The 24,591-nt window shown below is 35.4% G+C and overlaps 2 protein-coding genes across 4 annotated transcripts; one reads left to right on the top strand and one right to left on the bottom strand.

Moving 5' to 3' along the window:
- Positions 1-4,755: 4,755 nt before the first annotated feature.
- LOC139896135 (uncharacterized) lies at positions 4,756-6,860 on the bottom strand. The gene is made up of 6 exons (XM_071878725.1): positions 6,774-6,860; positions 6,054-6,182; positions 5,684-5,918; positions 5,117-5,363; positions 4,927-4,981; positions 4,756-4,839 (listed from the first exon to the last, which is right to left on the bottom strand). The coding sequence occupies exons 2-6, from the start codon at positions 6,144-6,146 to the stop codon at positions 4,756-4,758; spliced, it is 714 nt and encodes a 237-aa protein (XP_071734826.1). The 5' UTR covers positions 6,147-6,182; positions 6,774-6,860.
- Positions 6,861-21,672: 14,812 nt separating this feature from the next.
- On the top strand, positions 21,673-24,580 carry LOC139868812 (protein argonaute 1C-like). 3 transcript variants are annotated; one of them, XM_071857155.1, is made up of 10 exons: positions 21,673-21,728; positions 21,805-21,944; positions 22,046-22,108; positions 22,207-22,265; positions 22,367-22,481; positions 22,576-22,649; positions 22,738-22,832; positions 23,257-23,512; positions 23,843-24,069; positions 24,323-24,580. In XM_071857155.1, the coding sequence occupies exons 4-8, from the start codon at positions 22,209-22,211 to the stop codon at positions 23,327-23,329; spliced, it is 414 nt and encodes a 137-aa protein (XP_071713256.1). In that variant the 5' UTR covers positions 21,673-21,728; positions 21,805-21,944; positions 22,046-22,108; positions 22,207-22,208; the 3' UTR covers positions 23,330-23,512; positions 23,843-24,069; positions 24,323-24,580. The 3 variants fall into 3 exon arrangements, with proteins under 3 accessions (XP_071713256.1, XP_071713267.1, XP_071713261.1); XM_071857166.1 differs by having other exon boundaries at positions 21,690-21,728; positions 21,809-21,944; XM_071857160.1 differs by having other exon boundaries at positions 21,693-21,717.
- The last annotated feature ends 11 nt before the right edge of the window (positions 24,581-24,591 follow it).

Below are 24,591 nucleotides of genomic sequence, written 5' to 3'. Positions count from 1 at the left end.
CATTTCCCGGTTCCGGATTTTCGAACGTCCTTGCGTACAATTTAATATCTTGTACTTTGCGTTTTGAATCTTGTACTCTTGTAATTTCGAGACGTTTCTTATCAATAATTGGAACCTCTTTGATTGTATTTTGTACTTTTGAGTTTTTTGGTCGTTTGCGTCTTCAATTCGTCGAATCTGTCTTTTGTCTTCACCTTTTATTATTTAAACGAATATCACTTGTAAATAGAACAATTGCAACTAAAAGCTTGTCTTTCTTGAGGAATAATGCTATGAAATATATGTTCGTTTTTAGCATTATCAACGACCTCCATTCACCCCTGGAATAACGGTGCCATCAGGACGGTACCGCTTCTTCGACGGGGTGGAGGGTGCCTGTATAGGTATATCAGCAGGGTCCTCGTCGTCACTGGAGTCTGATGAAGAATCATTTGATGAAGAATCGACGGATGATGAGTCATCTGAATCATGTGGTGGTGGCACGGGTGGCTGAACTGGCAGTCCGAAGGCGGCCAACATCTCTCTGTGTCTGAATGGTGGAATCGGCACTAAACGTCCATCTGGAGCGCGTCGGCACGGCATGCGCATATGGTTACGGAATGGCCATTCCCCGAACTCCGCGGGAATCACAACACCACCGATGCGAGGCTGTGACTCCGAGGATCCGGGAGCAGACGGAGCTGGAATCTCCGTAGGGTCCATGTGTCCGTCAATAGTAGCCACTGGTGCAGGTGGCTGGCTGCTAGTCCCGGAAGATGAAGCGCCGGGGTCACTCGCGCGTATCGGGATCGGTGGATCGGCAACGGTGGTAGGTGGGGTAGCTGAAGAGTCTAAACTGCCCAAAATGCTAGCAGGTGGAATATCCGACATCTGAACAAGGAAAAATAAATTTTCCATGTCAGTAAGTCTTAAAGCAAGCACGTATTAGGCCAACAGTTTAAATCATGTATAACAATAAGTAGCATGGCAATAATAACGAATCGTACATAAGTAGCATGCAATCGAAAGCAAGTAATATCATACAGTAGTGAAATCATGTAATATCATACGGCATATAGCAGTAAAAGTAAGCAGCAGCATGCAGTAAGTTCAGCGGAAACAAGTAAACTAGCAAGTTGTAGATTAGTCCTATTAGTGAATCCTACTCGGGTCGGTCTTAGACTCACTAATGCAACCTAATTCCCTACAACCAACGCTCTGATACCAAATGTGATGCCCCGTACAAAACCATCGTGTACGAATCATCAACAACATGAGCATTACAAGGTTAAGTACTATATGCGTTTTCAAAAAGAGTTTGCATTCATAAATAAAGTGATGTCTAAACCAACATCGAATGTTTTACAATCCCAAAGCATGCTTCACTAAGTAGAAGCAAATAATAAGTGTATGTGACCACAACGGTCGTTACAAGTCATAGTTCAAAAGTACTAATGTTTGAATGCAAAATAAAGTAGTTCATGCGATAACAACTCTAAGCAGCGGGTGTCTACAGCACGACTAGTACACAGCGGAAGCTAACCTCAAGCACCTGAGAAAAACATGCTTAAAAACGTCAACACAAAGGTTGGTGAGCTATAGTTTAAGTATAACAGTAAGTAAGGTAGGCCACGAGATTTCAGTGCTACAAAGAGCGTTTCAAAACAGTATGATAAAGTATATGTTAACCGTGGGCACTTGGTAACTAACTTAACGTTTATACCCCCTGAAAGTACACTTGGAAAGTGCGTATGTCTATGAAGTATTAAATACTCGTTAAATGCTAGCGCTACTAGCCCGAGTGGGGATGTCAAACCCTATGGATCCATATCTAAGATTCGCGTTCACGGTTCAAAAACCAATGATTAAACGTTACCGAGCTAAAGGGAATGTTTCTGCCGTTGTATAACCCACACATATATAAGTTTAAGTACTCGTGCCTAGTATGTAAAACATAAAATCCGCATGTATTCTCAGTTCCCAAAATAAGTTAAAGTAAAAAGGGAATGCTATAACTCACAATGATAATGTAGTCGTAAAGTTGGTTCGGAAAAGGTGTGCAAGTAATCGGTCCGAAAGTCCTCAACCTAAGTCAAATAGTACTAAGTCTGTAAATCTTCTTAATAGGTTTAAAAGTATGTAAATAAGGTCTTAAGGGTCATCATCATTCATCATCAAGCAAAAGGCGTAAAGTAGGTTTCGTTCATGAAAGTAGTTTAAAACAAAGGCTGACTTCAGTCAGTCACCACGGCCTCTACCCTTACTGAATTAAGGTGAGACCAGTGGCCATGGCTCCGTATAAGAGTCCTTTAAGTGTGGTAAAATTTACAGAAGTAAACTCGTCTTCGTTTGACCGTGGCGACGGTCTAAGTGCGAGTAGGTCAGAAATTTCTGCACAACGTTAAAAGGACATAGTGACGATCGGAGGGCCATAAATCCTAATCCGTAACTCGGATTAAGACGAGTCCTATATGAAAAGTTATCTACTTGAAAAGATCTATTTGAAAATCAAGGTTTCAGAAGCCCAGGTCTACTGGTCTGTTACAGAAACAGTAGGAGAGAGGGCTGTAAACAGAAAACATGAAGATAAAAGTGAGTTCCGGTGGTCTTGGTGCTTGATGCTTATCACAGTTCTCATCCTTGATGCGTATAGCTTCAAGTGTACAACTCGTTGATGTGTTTGCATCATCTTGACCAAGATTTGACCATCATAACCCAAGTGCAAGTCTAAGACATGAAGCACAACTCACTTAAGAGTTGTATGAAGTTTGATGAACCAAAGTTACATCAAAGTCTTAGATCTAACACATACATGGACTTTAAAGCTAATAACAAGTTACAAACTTGTAAGTAAACTAACTAATCAAGATCTTAAGATGTAGAACATAGTTCTTAGTTAGATCTTGAAGATCCAAGACTCAAAAGTCTAGATCAAGCATAAGTATACAAAGTTATATTTAAAGAAAACTTATTTGTGTGTTCTTGAACTTTCAAAGTTAACTTTTAGTTCAAGATTAATGAGATCAAGACTAACTTGTAGTACTTGACCATTTAAACTAGTTACATGAAATTAAAGTGCAAGAATGAAGAAGTAAACTAAGTAAACAAGTAATTTATTCATGGTTGTTCATACTTTAAAGATTCAAACCAAAGTTTGATCTTTAAGAAAGTAAACTTTAAAGTTTACTAACATGAATTACAAGTATGAATTTAACAACTATGAACTTACAACTTTTGAAACAATAAATGTAGAATCATAAACTAGTAAGTTTATGTTCTTGTGTTCTTGAAAAATACAAGATATTATGAAGAATCAAACTAAAGAGTTTGATTCTTGTAACATGTATGTAAGTAACAAGCAACAACATTAACAACAACTAACAACTACAAACAAGTAACAATCAATCAAAGACAAGTGATGAATGGTGATTAGAGTGTGTATATAATTCGGTTTTTGCAAAGAAAAGAGAAAGAAAAGAAGTCTTGTAACTTACAAAGTTTAGAGAGAAAAGAGAGAAAAAGTTTTGAGAGAAATTGCAAGTAAGGTGTGTGTGTGAAATGTAAATGAAACTAGTGAATGAAGTAGTCAAAAAAAAAAGATTTTGAATCCCTCCACACCATGGGAGTCCACGGCATTCAGCAGAAAAAAAGAGAGGGAAGCAAGTGTTTGATGGTTACAAGCATGTAGTTGTCCTTAAAGGTTGTTAAAATGGGTGCATGCATTGGGAGAACAACTAACTAGATTCCAATAAGTCTTAAACTAATTAGTTTCCATCTAATTGATACTTACAAGTGTTAGTGGGCTAACTAAGTCCACTTAAAATGTGGGGTGGGCTTCTAAAGTCCAATAATACTAGTAAAGGCCCAAGTTCAAATAAAAGCCCAAGTATGTATGTAATTAACAAGTTAATCCAATTAAAAGCCCAAGTAACTAACTAACAACTTTAGTTAATTAAAATGATTAATAAAACTTAATCATGAATGTAAATGATACTTGAAAATATTATTCGTGAAGTTTCGTGTGTCACAAAGACGTTTCGGGCAATTAAAGTCAAGTACGGGCAATCATGGTAACAAGTAAATGTAATAACATACATTTGTTTAATCACACGTATTAATAATAATTATTATTAATAAATAAACGTTGGAAAAATCCAGGGTCGTTACAAGTTTCTTATTCACATCGACTCGTAGATCTTGCGAAGGAAGAATTTGACTTTCGTCATCCACTTTACACTTACGTAGATAGCACACTTTTCTACCGTGAGCTTGTTGTTATGGCTTTATTGTAATGAATCTGAGATGCCCTACTTAATGATGTCAGTAAATGATATGCTGCCTAAGGCAGAAGGAGCTTATGATACTCATTTTGCTACCTTTCACGGTTCTTTTCTATAATAGATGTATGTATTTCAAATGCATGCAATGGTTGCACACAAAGATCAACAACATAACATAGATACAAAAGGTTAGTATGATAGTGGGTACTAATCTGGTCCAAGCGAGTGCGGATGTTACAATTGGTTTGGAAACATAGATAACGTTCATTTATCAAAACTTTAGATACATGTATATCGTATCAACTTTGAAAATCCACGTAAAAAGGCTAGAAAAAGTCATCCAACGATTTACTATCACGTCCAATTTGACTCGTATGCACTCTATCACAGCAGCATGAGTAGGTTGGAAATTAATAAAAACTATTGAAACAGATTGGATATGGCCGGTTCAAACACCCTCAAAATGTTACTACAATGTAGGTTCAAACAAACAGATTCAATATGTTGTAAATACCCTCAAAATGTCAATGAGGAATAGGAAGGACATTTTAGTTATATTATAAAAGTTCTTAACTGTTGTCTAATATAATAGCGCATATAGAAAAGATAGGTATAAATAAATATAAATATATAAAACATTCTTGGAAACAGACCCACCCCCACCAACCATCACCACCAAAAAAAAGCTGGGCAAAACTAAGGACCATCGAATCCTCCTAATCCTGAAATATAAACAATAAACAACATTAAAGATACATGATAAAGGCATACCGCCCAAAACAAGAAAATAAAAATATAACAAAAACAATAATAATAATAATAATAATAATAATAATAAATAATATATTATAGAAAACTTACCATGCGGGGTAACGAAGTCGTAACCCGAACAGCTCGCTCCCTTTTCCCTCTGAAACATCCCGGTATCTGAACCTCCTACATACCCCGTGTCATCCTCATCCTCATCCTCGTCAGATGAACTCCCTTCCTCTAGACGGGGGAGAGGGATTGATGATGATGATGATGATGATGATGATGATGCAATATCAGGATGCAAAAGCATCTCGTAGTTTTCTGACAACCAAATCTCCGCCACAGGGATTTCTTGCATTTATTTATGGACCAAAAGAAAAGATGAGACCGAAGAAACGAAATGGACCATATATAATAGGAGTAATATATACACACCCAATAGAGGTGGCAAATTGGGTGGGTGATGAATTTTTAAGTTATATAAATTTCTTAGTTTCAGGTTTGAACCACAATCACCTTACCTTTCTTATATGAGTAAAATTTAGTTGAAACTAATTTTTATATATGTTAAAAGAAAGAAAAAAAAATACGATTGATTACATAAACTATATACATTTTTTCTTATCTTTTTGAGACTTAAAAAAAAGCATCCATCCAAATAATCACCATACCTGGTGGTGGTGGTGGTGGTGGTGGTGGTGGTCGAATAAGATAAAACCTGCTCAATCGTCTGCTGCAACAGTCACCGTAAGGATCCTCAAAAACGACTTTGGTTTCATAAAAACCCTTTTTCCCTTTTTCAACAGCCGTCATCGTCAAGTAGAAGTAATAAATATCCATTTTTATATATGACAACTTGAGATATTCAATACACTTTATGCGCTTCTCCACCTTTTCATTAACAACCTACCAACAACAATATTTATACAAAATATAAGTAGTAGTAGTAGTAGTAGCAGCAGTAATAAAACAATTAATTATTAATTAGTTTAATGAAGGACATAAACAAAACAAAAGTTAAATGAAACCACATGCACGTACCATCCGATATGCCTCGTTGTAGGTATTAACAGCAAAGTTACCGATAAGACCAACCATTGGATCATCAAGTTCAATCGACTTACTTTGTTTCATACGCTGATCATCCAAATTTATTGACCAAAGTGTAGGCTGTCTATAGGCAACAAAACACAAATGGGTTGACATGAAAATATGTAGCTGTTGTGAATATCATGGGAAAATATATGTCTGGGGAACCAACGATAGATAGCTAATAATAATCTGAGTTACAACACTATACAGATTGAGTTAAATGGAGAAGGAAACTTGTTTGTGCAAGTAAACGATGCAATTTCACACTCATGGTATCACACAAAGTACAGTACATCATGATGGAAATAATCAAATTCACAACTGTAATATTAATATTACAAGTACGTAAGCTTCGTTCGTATTTAGACGCACCTACTGTTGTTTTTTCTATTTGAGTTTATGTTGACTTATCTCCTAATTTCACTATTTCCGTATCACAATACTTATCTTCCTATAAGTATTTACTACTTTAACTGCTTTTCCAAATTTAAAACAGGTATTTTCTACTGATCATCAGATTTTATATTCAATGAACCTTCAGTTAATATACATATTTTTGTTGTTGACTGACCTGTACTATAATTATATATTATATATACTATATATTATAATTATACAAATATAAAATGTATATGAAGTCAAGAGCAAATCAAATCTTAGGAGGCATACCGTATCTTTATCGGACTCTATGAAACGCTGCCAGATCACCTTCTCTTCCTCACTCAAGGGAACACCAGACGTTTTTGGAACACGCCTTGGAGCTGTTACCAAACACGTTGTATATATCATTCACCAGTAGTTTTTGTTTCTTTTTTTTAATTATCATTATTAACAAAATGAAAAAAAAAAAAAAGTTGAGATTGAGATTCATACCAATCCACCTGGCATAAGCTTTAGTATCCTTATATTCCAGCCGGACAAGGGATCCGTTGTCTACAAGGGTGGCTGCGATGTCCGGGTCACTACAAGAAAAAGGGTACTTAATATTGTATGTATGAATACTTACAAATATAAACATTTGTTAATTTAATAATAATAAAAAAAGGGGGGAAGGAGAAGGGGGTGTGTAGGGGGGGGTGGGGGGGTGGGGGGTTGGGGGGGGGGGGGGGGGGGGGTTGCGGGGATTGAAGCATACTATTCCCATTTACGTGGCAGATCCCAATTCTTAAAAATGTTACTATAAACCCTAATACCCTCTTCAGCACGACTCAGAGCTGACTCTATCAACTCCGGATTTTCTAGGTTTCCCTCCTTCAAACGTCTCCTAAGTTTAACCGCTGCCACAGTGAAGTCATACACCTCCACTGGCAGTTTCACTGGTCGAACGCCTAAAAAATACAAAAGTAAATAGTAAAATAGTAAAAGTAAATAGTAATAGTAATAGTAATAGTAATAGTAAATAGCAATAGCAATAGCAATAGCAATAGCAATAGCAATAGCAATAGCAGTAGATAAAAAAAAGAAAGACAAAAGACAACGTTGATCGATTAGAATCTTGGAATGACTCTATCAACTCCGGATTTTCTAGGTTTCCCTCCTTCAAACGTCTCCTAAGTTTAACCGCTGCCACAGTGAAGTCATACACCTCCACTGGCAGTTTCACTGGTCGAACGCCTAAAAAATACAAAAGTAAATAGTAAAATAGTAAAAGTAAATAGTAATAGTAATAGCAATAGCAATAGCAATAGTAATTAGCAATAGCAATAGCAATAGCAATAGATAAAAAAAAGAAAGACAAAAGACAACGTTGATCGATTAGAATCTTGGAATTGAAAAGCATACCAAAACTCATCCTGTCTCGTCTTTTTTTAGTCTCTTTTGCCGTTACCTAAGCAATGCCATCAGATTGAATCAGGAAGGAAAAGCAGGCAGGCAGCATATATACAGACACACAAAGAGAGATAGAGACACATAACACACATATGTGGTTGGATTAATTAAACTCTTGTGTTAATAAAACATAAGAGAGTGTCATTTGGATATCTTTAAGTGCACGCAACGAACCACCGTTTTGAATTAGTAGCCAAAGAGAAAGTAATAAACTTATATATAATTTCTTTGTTGTTGTTGTTGTGTACACTAATAATAACTATATAGAAAGAATATTGACAGTTCAATTAATTAACGATGCTAGTTAGAAACTATAAACAACCAAATCGATAAATGGATAACAGAAACATCAACAATATATGATGATGACGATGATTAATTGTTCAAATAAAATACAGAAAATCATCAATATAATCCATGAAATTAATACAAGAGGGGGGAAGAAGCCTTACCATATCGTCGACATGTGGATTCTCATACAGGCTCCTAGGCCTTTTGGATGAGCTACTATCACAAAAAACAACAACAACAAAATTAGAAGAATCAATAAACAACTGATCGAAATATTGATTGATACTTTTATGAAACTAATAATAAAGTTATTGATTACTATACCCGTCGTTGGGGGTTTTCATGGTGATGAGCAACCGATTGATCAAAGTTAACTTGATTGGATTGGCCGATTGATTAATTGAACAAGCAGTTCGTCGATCGTCTTCGTCTTCTAGGGTTTCTTTCTGTTTCTGTTAATAATGTTAAAATGTTTATTATAAGGCGGTCCAACATAATATGAAGTTCCATATATATATATTGCGGTGAGAACGTTCTAATATAATTAAGTTGATGAGAACACTTTGAACCACACAAATCAAATCAGTTAAAATGTAACAAAAGGGTAAAAAAATAATTTTCTATCTCTCCATTAAAATAGTTTTTTCCTTTATCTCCCACAAAATTTCTATTCCACATTTATAACCTCAAATCCAGTATACCTTTATAAACCCCAAATCCAGTACGTGCACTAAATTCAAGATCATCAACTAATTTTGACATACCAATTACATATTTTTGCATACAAATTATATTATATTATATTATATTATATAGTAATCTAAAAAAGAAACTTTTATATCAACAGTGACGCATATGCATCCATTTTTATGCTTCATCCACCCTTATCATATGTTTTAATATTATCCTCTTCATTCGATGTATCATTTTAAATAGGGTATCCATCCATTAGTTGTATGAATGCACCTTGATCAACCAACATCAGACCATTAATTGTATCATCCTCTTCATTCAAGGATGTATTATTTTAAATAGGATGTTCATCCATTGATTGTATAAATGTGCCTTGATCATCCATTAATTGTATTTTTTTTTTTTTTTTGAAAAGCAAGTAAATTATATTAATATAAACCGGATAAGTACAAGTCCCTATAAACTATACAACGAATATTACAACTCGATTACATTTGATGACTATGATCATGCGAGTATGCGAGATTCGAATAGTTTCAGCCGATTCCTGTTCTTTGTGTATCCGAGAAGATGTAGGAGGATGGGTTTATGAGCCATTGGTGCCACTCGATTGGTGATTTTTTTGCTCTTTTTGAGATCCAAGAATAGCTTTGTGTTTGTATTTCGTTGAGTATGATGTCGTGGTTCCAATCTTTCTTGCTAAAGACTTTTAAGTTGCGGTGTTTCCATAGGATGTAGATGGTGGACCATTTGGTGGCTTGCCAAATTGAGGTACCGGTTTGATTGGAGGAGAGGTTTTGGTTGATTGATGTAATGTCGGAGAAGTTAGTTAGTAAGTTGTTGGGGAGCTTCCACCATTGTAGAATGGAACTCCATATTTGAGTGGTTTTTGGACATAGAAAGAGGATATGATCTATGGATTCGATTTGCGCTTCGCAAATTGGGCACAATATTGAGTCAAGGTCGATATTTCTTTTGTCGAGTTCGGATCTAGTTGGTATTCTACCGTTTATGACACGCCATATGAAAATGCAGATTTTTTGTGGTAAGAATTTATTTCTAGGTGTTGGTGTCGAACTGTGTGAAGTTGCGAGTTTTAAGTTATCAAGGATATGAGATAGCATTTTTGTAGAGAAGGAACCGGAAGGGTCGAGGTTCCATTTCCATGAATCCGGCGCCTCGGTAAGGGAGATGGATGATATGAGATTGTTTAGTTCAGTTAGCTCGCGAAGTCCACGTCCGGTAGGTGTACGAGTCCAAGCCCATGAACCGTGTGTGATTGTGTTGGAGAGTGTGAGACGGTCCGCGACTGAAGCGTTTTTGTTTGAGTCGAGCATGTATAGCCTTCGGAACAGGTTGTTGAGTGGTTCCGTACCACACCAAATGTCGGTCCAGAATTTGGTGTTCGAGCCATTTCCAATGCATTTGTTGATCGAGGATGAGAAGCTAATTCCGATGTTGTCCGCGATTTTCCCTGCTTTAATGATCTCGTTCCAAATTGTTCTACCTGAAACTTTTCTAGAAAAATCGTTAGTGCAAACCCCGCCCCCCGCCCCGTAAATACTCGAGATTATTTTTACCCATAAAGCGGTTTTTTCGTTGTGGAACCTCCACCACCATTTACAAAGTAAAGAAATGTTTTTACAAAATAAGGATCCAATGTTAAGCCCTCCTTTGTCATATGGTGATAAGATTAATTCCCACTTTATCCAATTAATTTTGTTGTTTGATTCGGACCCGCCCCAAAAGAATTTTCTTCTAATTGCTTCTAGAGAGTTAATGACTTTGATAGGTGCGTGAAATAGGGAGAAATAATAGAGTGGTAGGCTTGAAAGTACGGATTTTATTAAAGTGAGCCGACCGCCATAGGATATGGTTTTGGCTTTCCAATCGGAGAGGCGTTTTTCGAATTTTTCAATGATGGGGTGCCATGATGATGCTTTAGTAGATGGGACACCAATAGGTAACCCGAGGTACGTGAATGGGGTAGAGCCCGCCGAACAGTCGATGGCCTTGGCCATATCTTCCACTTCCGGTTTGGGAACCCCGATCCCGTAGAGGCTACTTTTTTTTAGGTTAACTTTTAAGCCAGAGATGTTTTCGAAGCATTTTAACAGTTTAGCGATGTTTTTAGAGTTTCGTTTGCTCCATTCGCCGAAGAAGATTGTGTCATCTGCATATTGAAGATGGGAAATAACAATCTCGTCATGTCCGACGCGGATACCTCGGAATTGGTTTTTTGTGATGGCACGTTTGACGAGGATGTTAAGCCCTTCGGCTGCAATGATGAACAAGAATGGGGAGATTGGATCACCTTGGCGGATGCCCCTACCGGGGGTGAATTCACGTGTGGGGGAACCGTTGATTAGAATAGAGATTGTGGAGGAGGAGAGACATGCTTTAATGAAACTTATCCATTTGATTCCGAAGCCTAAGCTCTTCATAGTGTTGAAGAGGAAGTCCCATTCTATACAATCAAATGCTTTTTCAAAGTCTACTTTAAAAATAAGACCTTTTTGTTTCTTACGTTTTAGTTCGTCTATAATTTCGTTGGCAATGAGTACACTATCTAGGATGTTGCGACCTTTTAGGAATGCCGTTTGTTCGGAACCTATTATTTTATGGATTATTTTTGCGAGACGGTTAGAGAGAAGCTTTGTGAGGATTTTGTAATAGCAACCGATGAGGCATATCGGTCGGTATTCGTTAAATCCTATAGGATTAGATTTTTTAGGAATGAGTGTGAAGAAAGATGCGTTGCAACCCTTGGATATCTCAGAATGCAACCAAAACCAGTCAAGAGCCGCAGTTAGGTCCTCTTTTACTAGCCACCAGTATTTTTTAAGGAATTTCATGTTGAATCCGTCGGGGCCGGGAGCTTTAGAGCTGTCGCATCCTTGTAGGGCATCCCATATTTCCTGTTCTGAAAAGCGGGCCTCGAGTATGAGATTATCCTCGGGGGTGATGTAGGAGTGATGAGGTTCATTTTCAAAAGGGCAATTGCCTTTACAATTTTTAGATTGGAACAGAGAGTCGAAGTATTTGAGTGCTTCGCTTTTGATGATGTTTGGGTCTTCTGACCATGAGCCGTTAACCGATATACCTCGAATATTGTTTTTGTTTGCGCGTCTTTTGATGTAATTGTGGAAATATTTGGAGTTTTCATCGCCTTCAAGGTTCCATTTAATTCGTGCCTTTTGTTTTAACATGTTGTTCTTCTTTTTGACTTTTTCGATGTGTTGTGATTTATTATTGATCCAGTTTTCTTTTTCAGTTTCGGAGAGAGGTCTAGATTCCGCTATTCTTTCAAAATCATTTGAAGCGTTGTGTAAGGCCTTAATTTCGTTGTCAAGGTTGTTTAGGTGTAGACTACATTTTTTAAGTTCAAGCTTAACGTTTTTTAATTTATTTCGGAATATACAATCGGGCCGGTTACCGTTGACCGGGAGGAGCCAAGTGTTTTTTATGATTTCATCTACGTTGTCAATTTTTAACCAAGTGTTGAATACGCGTGTGGGTTTAGGACCGAAGTTTACAAATGAATTTTTAAGGATTATGGGGCAGTGATCTGATAGGTCGCGATCAAGAGTTTTCGAGGAGATGTCAGGCCATATTTGCAACATGCTTTCGGAAATAAGGAAACGATCAAGCTTGCTGAATTTTTGTTTGTTTAAGCAGATGCGCGTGAATTTTTTCCCGCCTAGCGGTAGATCGATGAGGTTGGTATTTTGGATGAATTTATTAAAGTTGTCGGCCCAGGATTGTTTGTAGATACAGTTTAAACGTTCGGACTTAGATCTAACCTCGTTGAAATCACCAAAGATGATGTGAGGGACCTCAATGGATTCGACGAGGTTATGAAGTTCGGACCAGAATCTAAGTTTTTTCTGATGTGAGTGGGGACCATAAACGTTGATGATGACCAGGTCGGTATCATATCCCGTCCATTTGCCCTTAATGGCGAGGAAAAATTCCCCTTCGATAGCTTGTTCAAACAGAAAAGTGGAGGTATCCCATATTAGTAAGAGACCACCCGAGGCACCGATTGCATCTTTTTGAACAAACTTGAAGTTTGAATTGTGCCAAAACGATTCGATGAGAGAGTCTGGGGTGTTACCGCATTTTGTTTCTTGAAGCCCAAGGATAATTGGATTTTCTACGTTACAGATGTGTTTTAACCAATTTATTTTGCCCGAGTTATCGAGGCTACGGATATTGAGAGAAATACAACCCATTACAAAGAAAAAATTACGAGAGGGGGATATGGATGATATAACAGCTTAGTTATCGGGGATCCACTCGATGCCGATGCCCCTTCCAAACTCCTTTGTGTCCGTGGATTTGCTGGCAGCAGTGGTATTCTCGGTCGAATGAACTACTTGCGCCTTGGATTTCGATTTTGGTAAGGTGCCTGAGTTTTTGGAAGAAGAACTAGCTTTGCGATTGAGATTAGCAAATTTTATTTTTTGGCCACTACGTGCACAGTGTTTGATATATAGGAATTTAGACCTGGTTTTTTTAGTGCTTGAGTCGTTTTTTGGATTGCGGATATGATTGGAGTTAATCGGGTCGTGTTCGGCGTGGGTTCTAGCAATTTTTTTGAAATTAGGATTGTAAGGTATCATGTTTTTTCTTTTGTTTGGGCCATTTTTCTGTTTCTTTTTGATGGTAGCGATCTCAGGATTAGCAAGAAATTCGTTGGAGTAGATTGTTTCAGTTGTTGTCGGATTGGAACTTAGGTTTCGCTGGTTAGGGTCGGTGGAGGTAGATGGGTTAAGGTTCGGTTGAGGTGAAACTGCCGTGTTTATCTCAACAGATTTACGTGGAGAATTGGCTGTTGTTGGGTTGACTTTGGGTGATGGGCTGTCCAAATTAGTGGGCTTTTTGTCTTGAAGGGAGTTTATTAGGGCTATTGGGCTTGGCGGTGGGCTGCCATTTGATTTGTATTTTTTGTTTTGAACGGAATTTATGAGTTCTGTTGGGCTTATGGGAGTTATAGGTTCCGACGTGTTGTGTGAAGGGGTGTTATTGCGATTTTGTTTGACCGAATCATAAGAGTTTAAACTGGATGATTGTTCCGATTTGTCGTTGTTGTTAAAAGGAGATTGGTGTTGGCTGCTAATCGAGAAGGGGATTGTTTCAACTTTTTTTGAATGTTCGGAAGATTGGAGATGACTTGGATTGTCTGAGACTTTTGGTGTGGTGACGGGTGAGTTATGTTTGCAATTTTCGGAAGATTGTGAAACATTATCATCGTCTTTGTAACTATCTTTATCCGAGTAGTATTCATCGGACAACAGATCATCGTCATCCCAAGTCGAGGACACATTGTCTTTAACGTTAAAATCGATAGGTTGGACCGAATTCTCGATTACAAATGCAGAGAATAGTTTTGAATCGTAGTGAATATGGGCGTGTCCGTAAATGTTAGGATAACATTGTGTTAATATGAGGACTTTGCCGATCGATAGATCTTGGGAGCCATTTGCCTCAATACAACAGTTTTTCATGTCGATGATTTCGCCCCAACAACTTGCAATTTTACGAAAGGTAGTTTCGAACCAACAAGATATGGGGACCCCCCGGATGTCTAACCAGACTAGGCGACCCGGAGGTGTGTATATGTCCGGTTCCCATGGTCTTATGTTATCGAACCAGTTCCACAACGGATGTTTTTTACCGAAGCTTTGAGGGTTGAGTACATCAAAACCGAGCTTGATATCCTCGAAAATTAACAGTACATCCTTGCCACCAAGGTATTTGGTTTCGAAGCCAGTTAGGTTTTCCGATTTACATATTTCGTCTAGGTATTCAAGGTGGTCAATATTTTTAATAGAGCCGATAAGGGCATGTCCAAGAAGTTCAGTGACGTTATCGTCTTTAGGAATACGAATAGAAAATTCTTTTGAAGGGTCAATAAACGACTTACAGTGGTAATTAGGAGGTTCGTTGCGAAGTGCTTCTGTGAATTTCCTTCCATCGGTTTGCTTGTTGGGATCAAATGGTTGACCGGTAGATGAGTTGTTGGTGACGTTGGTGCTGCCTGTAGTTGGTTTATTGCCAGCAGGAGATGAACCGTTTCGATCGTGAGCCTTGTAAACCGTTAGAGTCTGACCGTCAATTGCGATTAAATTGAGTCTTCTAGTAAACTGATCTATGTTGTGTGGCAGGATGTTTTTGAATCGAACGAAGCCATAACGCTTACCACTTTTTAGGGTTTTTTTGGGGATGTATACCTCAGATATTTCGCCGTGTTTTTTGAATAAACCCCAAAGATTTACAGCATTCCATGAGTCAGGAAAATTGAAAAACAAGAAAGAGGTGATAGCTTTGGATTCTGGCAGTTTGTTTGAAGATGAAAGGTTGTGGATTCCGTAATTTTTTATTAGGCTTTTAGCGTGCTCTTGATATTTGAAACGGTTGTAAATCATTTGGTTTGCGTCTTTTAGAGGGTTAACAGTAGGTATGTAATTCTTGGGTGGATTGTGGTTTAAAGGTGGGAAATCAGACAAAAGAGGGCCATCGAATATAGGGTTTGGGTGTGAACCATTAACTTCTGGATTTGAAGCGTTGCCGGCGGTTGGGGGGTAGTTGGGTGAGTTGCCGTGATGTTTGTTTCTGCTGCGATTTACGTTAATCCGAACCCCGACGTTTTCGGGTTGGTACTTTATGTTGTTAATAAAGTGAGAATTGTGAGCCTGGTGTTGTGATTTATGTTTAAAAGAAAGTTTAGGGGTGAACGGAGATGTAAGGATTGGATGCATGTTTGAAGAATCGATTGTGAAAGCAGTTTCCGGTGATTATTGCCGGAGAAGAAACGTTATCGGTGATTGTTGGGAAGGTGAGAGAGAGAATTCATAGGTAAAGGGTATACGTTTTTTCCGTAATTCATCCATTAATTGTATGAATTCATCGTGATCATCCATTACTTGTATGAATGCGCTTTGATCAACCAGTGATGCACCATCGCAAATCTCTGCCATAAATACACATTCACAATGCCATTTTATCCTTGGAAATCAAATCTAATCTAATCATCTAATCATATATATTAAATAACAGAAATAAATGTATCTTTATATGTGTATCATTTGTTTAGGATGCGTAGGAGGTATACGTCTCCATATATATTTAATTACGGATTACGGATGCAAGTAAATAAAGATATATATATATATATATGATCTGAAATATTAAAGGTATCTCAAATGTAGATAAACACTAGAATTAATATCCAATATCCAATTGAGAAGAAAGAGAAACTAAAAATTAGAGATAATCATGAACGTGAGATTTTGGTAGTTATGGCTTTATCCATTTTAATCGGGTATTATTTTTCAATTATGTACTTTATTTTTTTTATTTGATTAAAAGTTATTTAAATTCTTCAAATTAAATATGTGGTCCAGAAGTATTCTCACAAAAGATAGAAATGAGAACATTTTCATATGAACGCTCCTCTATATATATATATATATATATATATATATATATATATATATATATATATATAGATGATATTTACACACCAATAATTGATTCATACACACCAACTTACTATTATACCCTTAATTTACATTTATGGAGGTTCAAATCCCTAGATAAACTTAGGGTTATAACTGTCAATTTTGTGTTAAAAAGTGTGGATGTATCAATTTTGAGTGTGTGAGTATCACCCCCCTTAAGTTTGTATTAATTTAATTCTTTTATCACGTTACATAAAGGGAAAATTATTTTTTTGGCACCAAAGTTAATTTTTTTGCTTTCGCTAAAAAAAAAGACAAAACTGATGACGTTATGATGACGTCAGCATTGGTAATGCGCGGAAGCTTCGTTTAGAAAAATGTTTGCTGCGTTTTGTTCGTAAAATTATTTCGAATTTAACGGTTATAGCAGTGAAACCTAACTCGCATCAAACAAAAATTTAAATCCCGTCAAAAATTTAGGTGATTTTTAGCTGTGAGTTTTATAAGATGACACTTTGACCCCCTGAATTTACAATTAACAACCCTACAAAGTTACAATGTTGACACCCTAACTTATCTATAGTTGGAAGTTTTTTAGCTCTTATCCTTGTAAGTGCAAGTTTAGAAGCCCAGCGTACAAATAAATGATGCACATTTTAGTTACTGTTCATAAATTACGTGTTTTAGTATAACGGTTACAAAGTTACACTGTTGACACCCTAACTTATCTAAAGTTGGCAGTTTTTTAGCTCTTATCCTTGTGACTGCAACTTTAGAAGCCCAACGTACAAGTAAATGATGCACGTTTGAGTTACTGCTCATAAATTATGTGTTTTAGTGTGAGGGTATAATATAATATAATATAATATAATATAATATAATACTTGTAGATTATAGACTCACACAAATTAAAGATTATACGAACATAAAAGCCTTCCAACAAACAGTTTTGTTTGTAGTAATGCTATCTTAACCAATCCTTCAATTTAACAAATCTCGATCAACTTTTATTTTAAAGAAGAAAAATCAATTTCCGTGCATCGCACGGACTAAAAAACTCAGTGTCCCTATTCCCTTTTGTGGCGCTGCTTACCCCCATTTCTGATCATGCATGAGTCACTAATGGCAAATACCTAAAACATTTCAGTCATGATTGATAATTCCCGATTACGCAAGTCACAAGAGCTGTTTCTCGAGGTTTCTAAATTGTCCATTTTGATTGTTTTTACATCTATTGAAATGAATAGACTCTTATGACTTTCATTTACTGATGTTGAAAAAAATGATTATGATTTACTTTTTTAGATTTTAACGAGGCAACTACAAATTATAGACTATCAATTATCTGTGAATTGAACACGAAGTTGTTTGAAGAGCAAAGAAAATATTTACAATTACTTGTTTTAGCCCATTTTCGCGACCTGCAGATATCCCTGATCCGCGGTAAATCTACGGCTAATAAAGTATACAAGTTAATTAATTTAAGTAAAGCTAATAAGATAACAAAATTAAGAATTATAAGTGAAATGACATGAAATATAAATTTTTGCTTAAATTAAATTGTCTTATAATAATTAATTAATTAGTCCATCACAAGTAAAATAACTTTTATGTCTAATAAATGTATGTGTAAACTCACGAGTAAATCAAAACAAATCTCATAAATTAGCGCTTCAGGTTTTATCCGTGACACGTAGTATAAACATGCGATTCGTCCGCGACCCGTCGGCATGTATAGTTTTTTTACTCGTACTTGTGCCTAGAGGTAAAAATTCATGATTTTACCTGTCCATCGCATGTCAGATACCCGTAGATTATGAAGTTTTTTTCACCCATTGTCATTCCTATTCGACAGCTCTATGACAAACGACATGAGAGCATCAAATACCTAGGAGCTTAGAGATCTTTAGTGTCGCTTGACTCTTCGTTATGCCACTATATATATATATATATATATATATATATATATATATATATATATATATATATATATATATATATATATATATATATATGAATTTGATTGATGAGACAAATCAAAGTATGATATATACACATTAACTATTCGATGTATTATCTCATAGTTTGATCTTTATTAATCTCTCTGAATCATGCCTCATTCTTTTTAAAACGTCAATTTTAGAGGCTTTGAACTCACATATCCAAACTTTCAGCAACATGTTATTTGAAGATACGGAGTATAAAATATCACACATGAAAAATTTCATTTAGAAAATCCGAGGCTAGAGATGAATTCAAATCAATAAATTATTGACGGAGTCAAACATTTCTGATAAGCCTTCTCTACCCTACTCGAATCGTTATGCGTGTCATAAATCATAATCGAAAGAATGAAAAAGAACTTTTAGTTTTTGCGAATTCAAGCGGGGCCAAATTTCAACAATTCGAGGTCAAGTAACAAATAACTTGCCCACTTGACAATGTCCCCCTTGTTATCGCTAGAAGCCTACCTCAACTTTTCATTGATCAAACAATGATATCGTATAAATTAGAGTTGTATATGGTACAGAACAGGGCCGGCCCGATGATTTTAGTGGCCCTGTGCCAAATTAAACTATAGGCCCCAAACACAAGATTTTGTTTTTTAAAAGCCTTGGATATTGATAAGTACTCCGTATTTGTTTATATAGAACCTGGAACCTATGTTATCAAAAATAACACCTCTACCGTTCATAAAAGAAACTTGGATATATATTTTGGGCCCTCAAAAAAGTTGGGCCCTGTGCTGTTGCACAGGTTGCACACCCAATGGGCCGGCCATGGTACAGAAGAGTACTCGATTAGTTCGATTATATTTTGAGTTTTAATTTGTGGAAGAAAAATCGGACTAAAAACTGAAATATATTATTAGTTTGGATCGATTATTTTCCGTGTTTTTTCGAGTTTAATACGGTTCGCTTCGGACCGAGACCTAAGATCTAACAAACCGTAAATTAAAGACATTACCTGAAAATATTCATTCCAATTTAGGAATGGTTCTGTTCCTCTTTATTAGTCCAGTTCTTTAGTTTTTTCGCACGGTATACAAATAATGAAAGTTACTCAATTAGACATTTTAATTAACAGAATCAGACCTATTTTTTAACACGTGTCGAAATGAAAAAAAATCAAAACAAGATTTAGGATCAATACGAAACCCTAAAAATTTAATCGTCAACGGCTTTAGAAGGATCTTCTAACAATCGCCGGTGCCTTTCATGTCTCGATTCCGATTTCCGTATTCATCTCCATCTGTTATACGCAGCCGTACAAACAACTGATACAATCAATCAATAATTTATAACCAGGTTTTAATTAAACAATTCTTATTTAAGAATTAAATTATATATACATGAAGTGTATGATTAATGCGCAAGGTACAACACATAATTATATGGCTGAGTTCATATGAGCCTTCGAGGTCACACATAAATACACTTAGACGTCATTTATAATTTATATAAATTTATATCGTATATCACTATATACATTAAAAGAGAGTCTTGATTAGCTAATAAATGTTTTCAAAACTCCCTTAATCACCGTTAAATTAGAAAATTACGTTAGAATACCCCTTAATCCATCGACTATTAATCACTCCCTAAAAAAAATTAGCTAATAAATCAATTATTAAAACACTGATTCCAAATACCCCAATCTAATAATGAAAAAACACGGAACAAGATTCACCACATTCATTACCTAATCCCTTCTACCTTTTTTGTTAAACCTTTTAGGTTTTCTCATACCTATACTATCACCACTAAATCGGCTTTACAACAAAAGATAAACGATTGCTATAATTCATTCGCAACCAACAAGAATCGAGATTAGATGATGGTGAATTTGTATGTTCAATAACAGACAGGTATTGCTTATAGCTAATTTATGTTATTATTCATTCGCAACCAAGAAAATTAACAAAGGGGTTCATCGAGATTACATTCGATTCATTCATGACTCAGAAAAAACAAAACCCTAATCATCGACACTACCGCTTATCAAATTTTTATTTGTTACTGTAATCGCTAATTTGTCACAACAGGTGACGATTATGTGTATACTAAATGTTTTTGTGAATGAATTGTCGCTAATTTGTCACAACAGGTGACAATTATTTGTGTATTAATTTGTGAATGACTATTGATCTTTCAGGTTAATTTCTTTTCTAGAATTAAGTTTTAAGGTATCTACCTCTTATGATCTATGTTCAACCAATTCATTGGTTTGTTAGATAAATCAATGAGTGGTCTATACACAAATTTATCTTTCATCGTTTTAGTTAATTTACCACTTTTAATCAATATAACGTCTTGCTTAATTAGGGTTGGTTAATTACGTAAGTCAGTTGTTCACATGGTATAACTGGTCTATTTTTTTTTTTTTTTTTTTTTTTTTTTTTTTTTTGCAATTTGAACCCTACTTGCATCACTAGATTTTTAACATGAGTTTAACAGACTTTTAGAGAGGGATTGAACAATAAAGGTCTTTGCTTGGTCTTTCTCATTTCAGAAAATCATTGGATTCACAGGTAACGTTTATAACCTTTTTATGAATTTATAACTATTTTTTTTAGTTGATTTATTTGGCATATTTGTAGTGCTTCCATTGCGAACATGGGAGCGCTTTTGTGTTCAGTATGGTGTAAGTTTTTAAAGCTATCATGTGTTGATGTTGTTTTCAATGATATTTTTGTGAATGACTCTTAAGAATGTGGTGATTAGTTACTTAGTTTGTATGCGTATATGATAAAATAGGCATCATAATCGACTAAACTAAACATATCAGTCCTCTATAATGATTTGTTAATATTTTAGAGGTTCATATTCAAACGCTAAGTTTAATCTTATTGTGATTGTTGATTATCATGTAGGCGCAGTTGCGTATGAAGCTAATAAGCCCTAATTGATTGACCATGTAGAAGTTGCGCTACTGCAGACCTGTGAGATTCAACTTCATATTATTTAATGAACTCTGTCATACTGATCTCTACACTTGGAATGACAATGTATACTTTTATTTTCTTAATCTGTTTAAATGCAAATATATAATTTAAAATATAACGGTAGTTGCTTTAATATTAACATACATGTATATATATATATATATATATATATATATATATATATATATATATACTGATAATTGAGTAATTGTATGTTTCTGATTATATATTAATGAGTTTATTATAGGTTGGAGGTACAATTATTGTTTTGTCTAGGCAACTGCAGGTGATATATGAGCGTCCAACGATAATTTTTGGTACAGATGTCACCCATCCTCAACCTACCCATCCTCAACCTGGGAAGGATTCAGGCACTTCGATAGCCGTTGTAATGTTTTTGTAATGATCACCATATCTTATATTCTAAATAGTAATTTAAACTAATTATGTACTTACTAAGTTTAATTCGATATAGGTAGTGGCTTTTGTGGATTGGCCTTAAGTTACAAAATATCGAGCACTGGTCCTTCGCAGCCCCACGCAAGAAATCATTCAAGATCTTTACACGAGTTTTGTCGATGAAAAGAATGGTGTGATTCACAAGGGCATGATCAGGTAATTATATGCATTTATCAAAGATGTTTGAACTATTTTTTTTTAAACATAAAATTTAAACGGATTATTTTTGGATATTAAACCGAATACATGTGTTACAGAGATCACCTCATTGCATTCAGAAGAGCAACTCAACAAAAGCCACAAAGGATTATCTTTTATAGGTTGGTGTTACTTAAACTTTTTATGTTCTATTTTACTATGTTCATAATTACATATTACTTATTATTATCTGATAATATAAACTTTTGTTTTTTTGTAGAGATGTCGTTAGTGAGGGCCAGTTTAACGATGTTTTGGTGTACGAGATGGACAAAATCTGTAAGTTAAATAATTTTGTTTTATATTTTGTTGTCATTGTTATATGTTTTAAAGCTTAAAAAACTGCTTTATTGTTACATGCTTGTGTGTCACTTGAAAAGGACTATATGACGCGGGTTACTTTCATCATTGTGCAAAAATGGAATCACACTTCGTTGTTTCCAATGAATCATGGAGATCGTGCAAGCACCGATAAAAGTAGCAATATTCTTTCTGGTATGTAGTACTTCATATTACTTTTGTGTATTATAAAATATTAAAAAACTATTTCGCGCTTTAGTTTTGTATGGTGTTTGTTAATTGCTTCCAGGGAACGTTGTGGACACTAAAATCTGTCACCCAACCGAATTTGATTTCTACCTCTGTAGTCATGCTGGAATCCAGGTAATCTATATCGATTAAACATAACTTCAATGGTTGTTATGTTTTCTATTTTACCGTTTTTTAACTGATGATTTTGAAAATCTTCTAGGGAACCAGCAGGCCAACACACTACCATGTTCTATTCGATGAAAACAATTTAAGTGTTGATGCATTGCAAATGCCTGCCAACAGCTTATGCTACACGTATTTCACTAAAACTGTTATTATTTATTATTATTTTTTGCTGAGAATTATACGTTAAGTTTTTGTTGGATGGTTGATATACTGTTTGATTTATTGGCTGTATGGTGGTTGAACTTTGGACTGTATGCGGTAGGGATGGGTATTCTTTTGATTCTTCATTTTCTGCATTTGTGTTGTTGGGCCGATTTTATATAGGTTGACCCTGAACACTTTTTGTGTCTCATTTGATATAAAACCTATATGTCAATTTATGATTACATTTAACGACAAATTTAAAGTTTAGGGGACTTTAAAGGCGACCCATCTCATCGACCCACTTTATAGAAAATGGGGTTGAAGTAGCTGCATGTGGTTAGTTTATTTGGGTATCAGACATACATAAATGTTTCAGTTCTTTAGCTATATTCTATGTTTTTTGTTACAGAACCAAGGTGGAGCAAGAAGATTTTGGACTCACGATACATGTCCGATTGGGTGCTTACATGATTTCGTTTTAAATAATCCACCACCTCGAAACAACACGTACCAAATCAGGTGTGTGAATTCCTACAATGAATTAGCGCAAGACTCCATGGATACAGAAAGCCAAAAAGGCTCCAAATGTATCTTTAGGTGAAACCGTTGAAGCAAGACTCAAGCAATTTTCTGTAATGAACAAGCTTAAGAAAAGAACTTTAAGGGTATGTTTACTTTTTGTTATCTTGTTACTTTATAGTTTTTATTTTTATTTTTATTTATATTATATATATTATTCGAGATTTATAATGATCCAAAAGTGAATATGTGGGTGTCTGATGTGCATTTTGGAAACATTTGTCGAACTGTATAAGACATGTTTTTCTGTTCTCGTGTTATATCCTAATTTGGAAAACACCTATACACATCTCACAAAATATTCTTATTAAAAGTATCTATTTGTTTTTGTGTGTGTGTGTGTGTGTGTGTGTGTGTGTGTGTGTGTGTGTGTGAGTGACTTGAGGAGGAATTAATGTAAGATTTTTTTCCCATAGGGAGATGTTGACAAGGACGGTTACTTGAATTACGGAGAATTCATTGCGATTTCAGTTCACTTAAGAAAAATGGGTAACGATGATCATCTTAAAGACGCTTTTGCATTCTTTGATCAAAATAAAAGTAGATACATTGAGATCGCTGAATGGAAGCTTTAGCCGATGAACTTGAACCCAACAATGAAGAAGTTGTTTCTGCCATTATACATGATGTCGATACAGACAAGGTTTGTTCTTTTTACATTTGGGTGACTTTTAACACGTTTGACCCGTTTCATTGTAAGCAAAATTTGTTACTTCTACTTGCATGACCTTTTATATATAAATTAATCGAGATCAACCCATTTGACCCCTTTGGTTTTGATTTAGTACTGTGTTCTTTTGGTGTAAATAATTGTGTTAGTTTTAGTTTGTTCGTGGATTTTTATCGTCTCTTTTACTCTTTGGTGTATTTCTAATTTCGCCATGTGATTGTTTCAGGTATTTGGAACTTGGTTAGATGCTATGTTTAGTTTACTAATGGAGAATTGTTTGCCATTTTATGTTGATTAATAGACATGTCATGATTAGACCTACTTTAAAAGTTATTATCAGGTTATTAGACTAATCAACACGAGAATGATATGTATTATCATTGGAACTTTACGTTTATTATTTATGCGTGCTTTCATATGCAATATGCAACACTAATATTGTGTTTCTTTGAATTTTGGCTAAGTTGTAATTGATGATATATGTCAGAGATATAG

Source organism: Rutidosis leptorrhynchoides, chromosome 1 (genome assembly GCF_046630445.1).
Source record: "Rutidosis leptorrhynchoides isolate AG116_Rl617_1_P2 chromosome 1, CSIRO_AGI_Rlap_v1, whole genome shotgun sequence".
NCBI classification, from domain to species: Eukaryota; Viridiplantae; Streptophyta; class Magnoliopsida; order Asterales; family Asteraceae; genus Rutidosis; species Rutidosis leptorrhynchoides.
The sequence above is the reverse complement of the archived record's forward strand: the minus strand, read 5'-3'. Positions and strand labels throughout refer to the sequence as shown.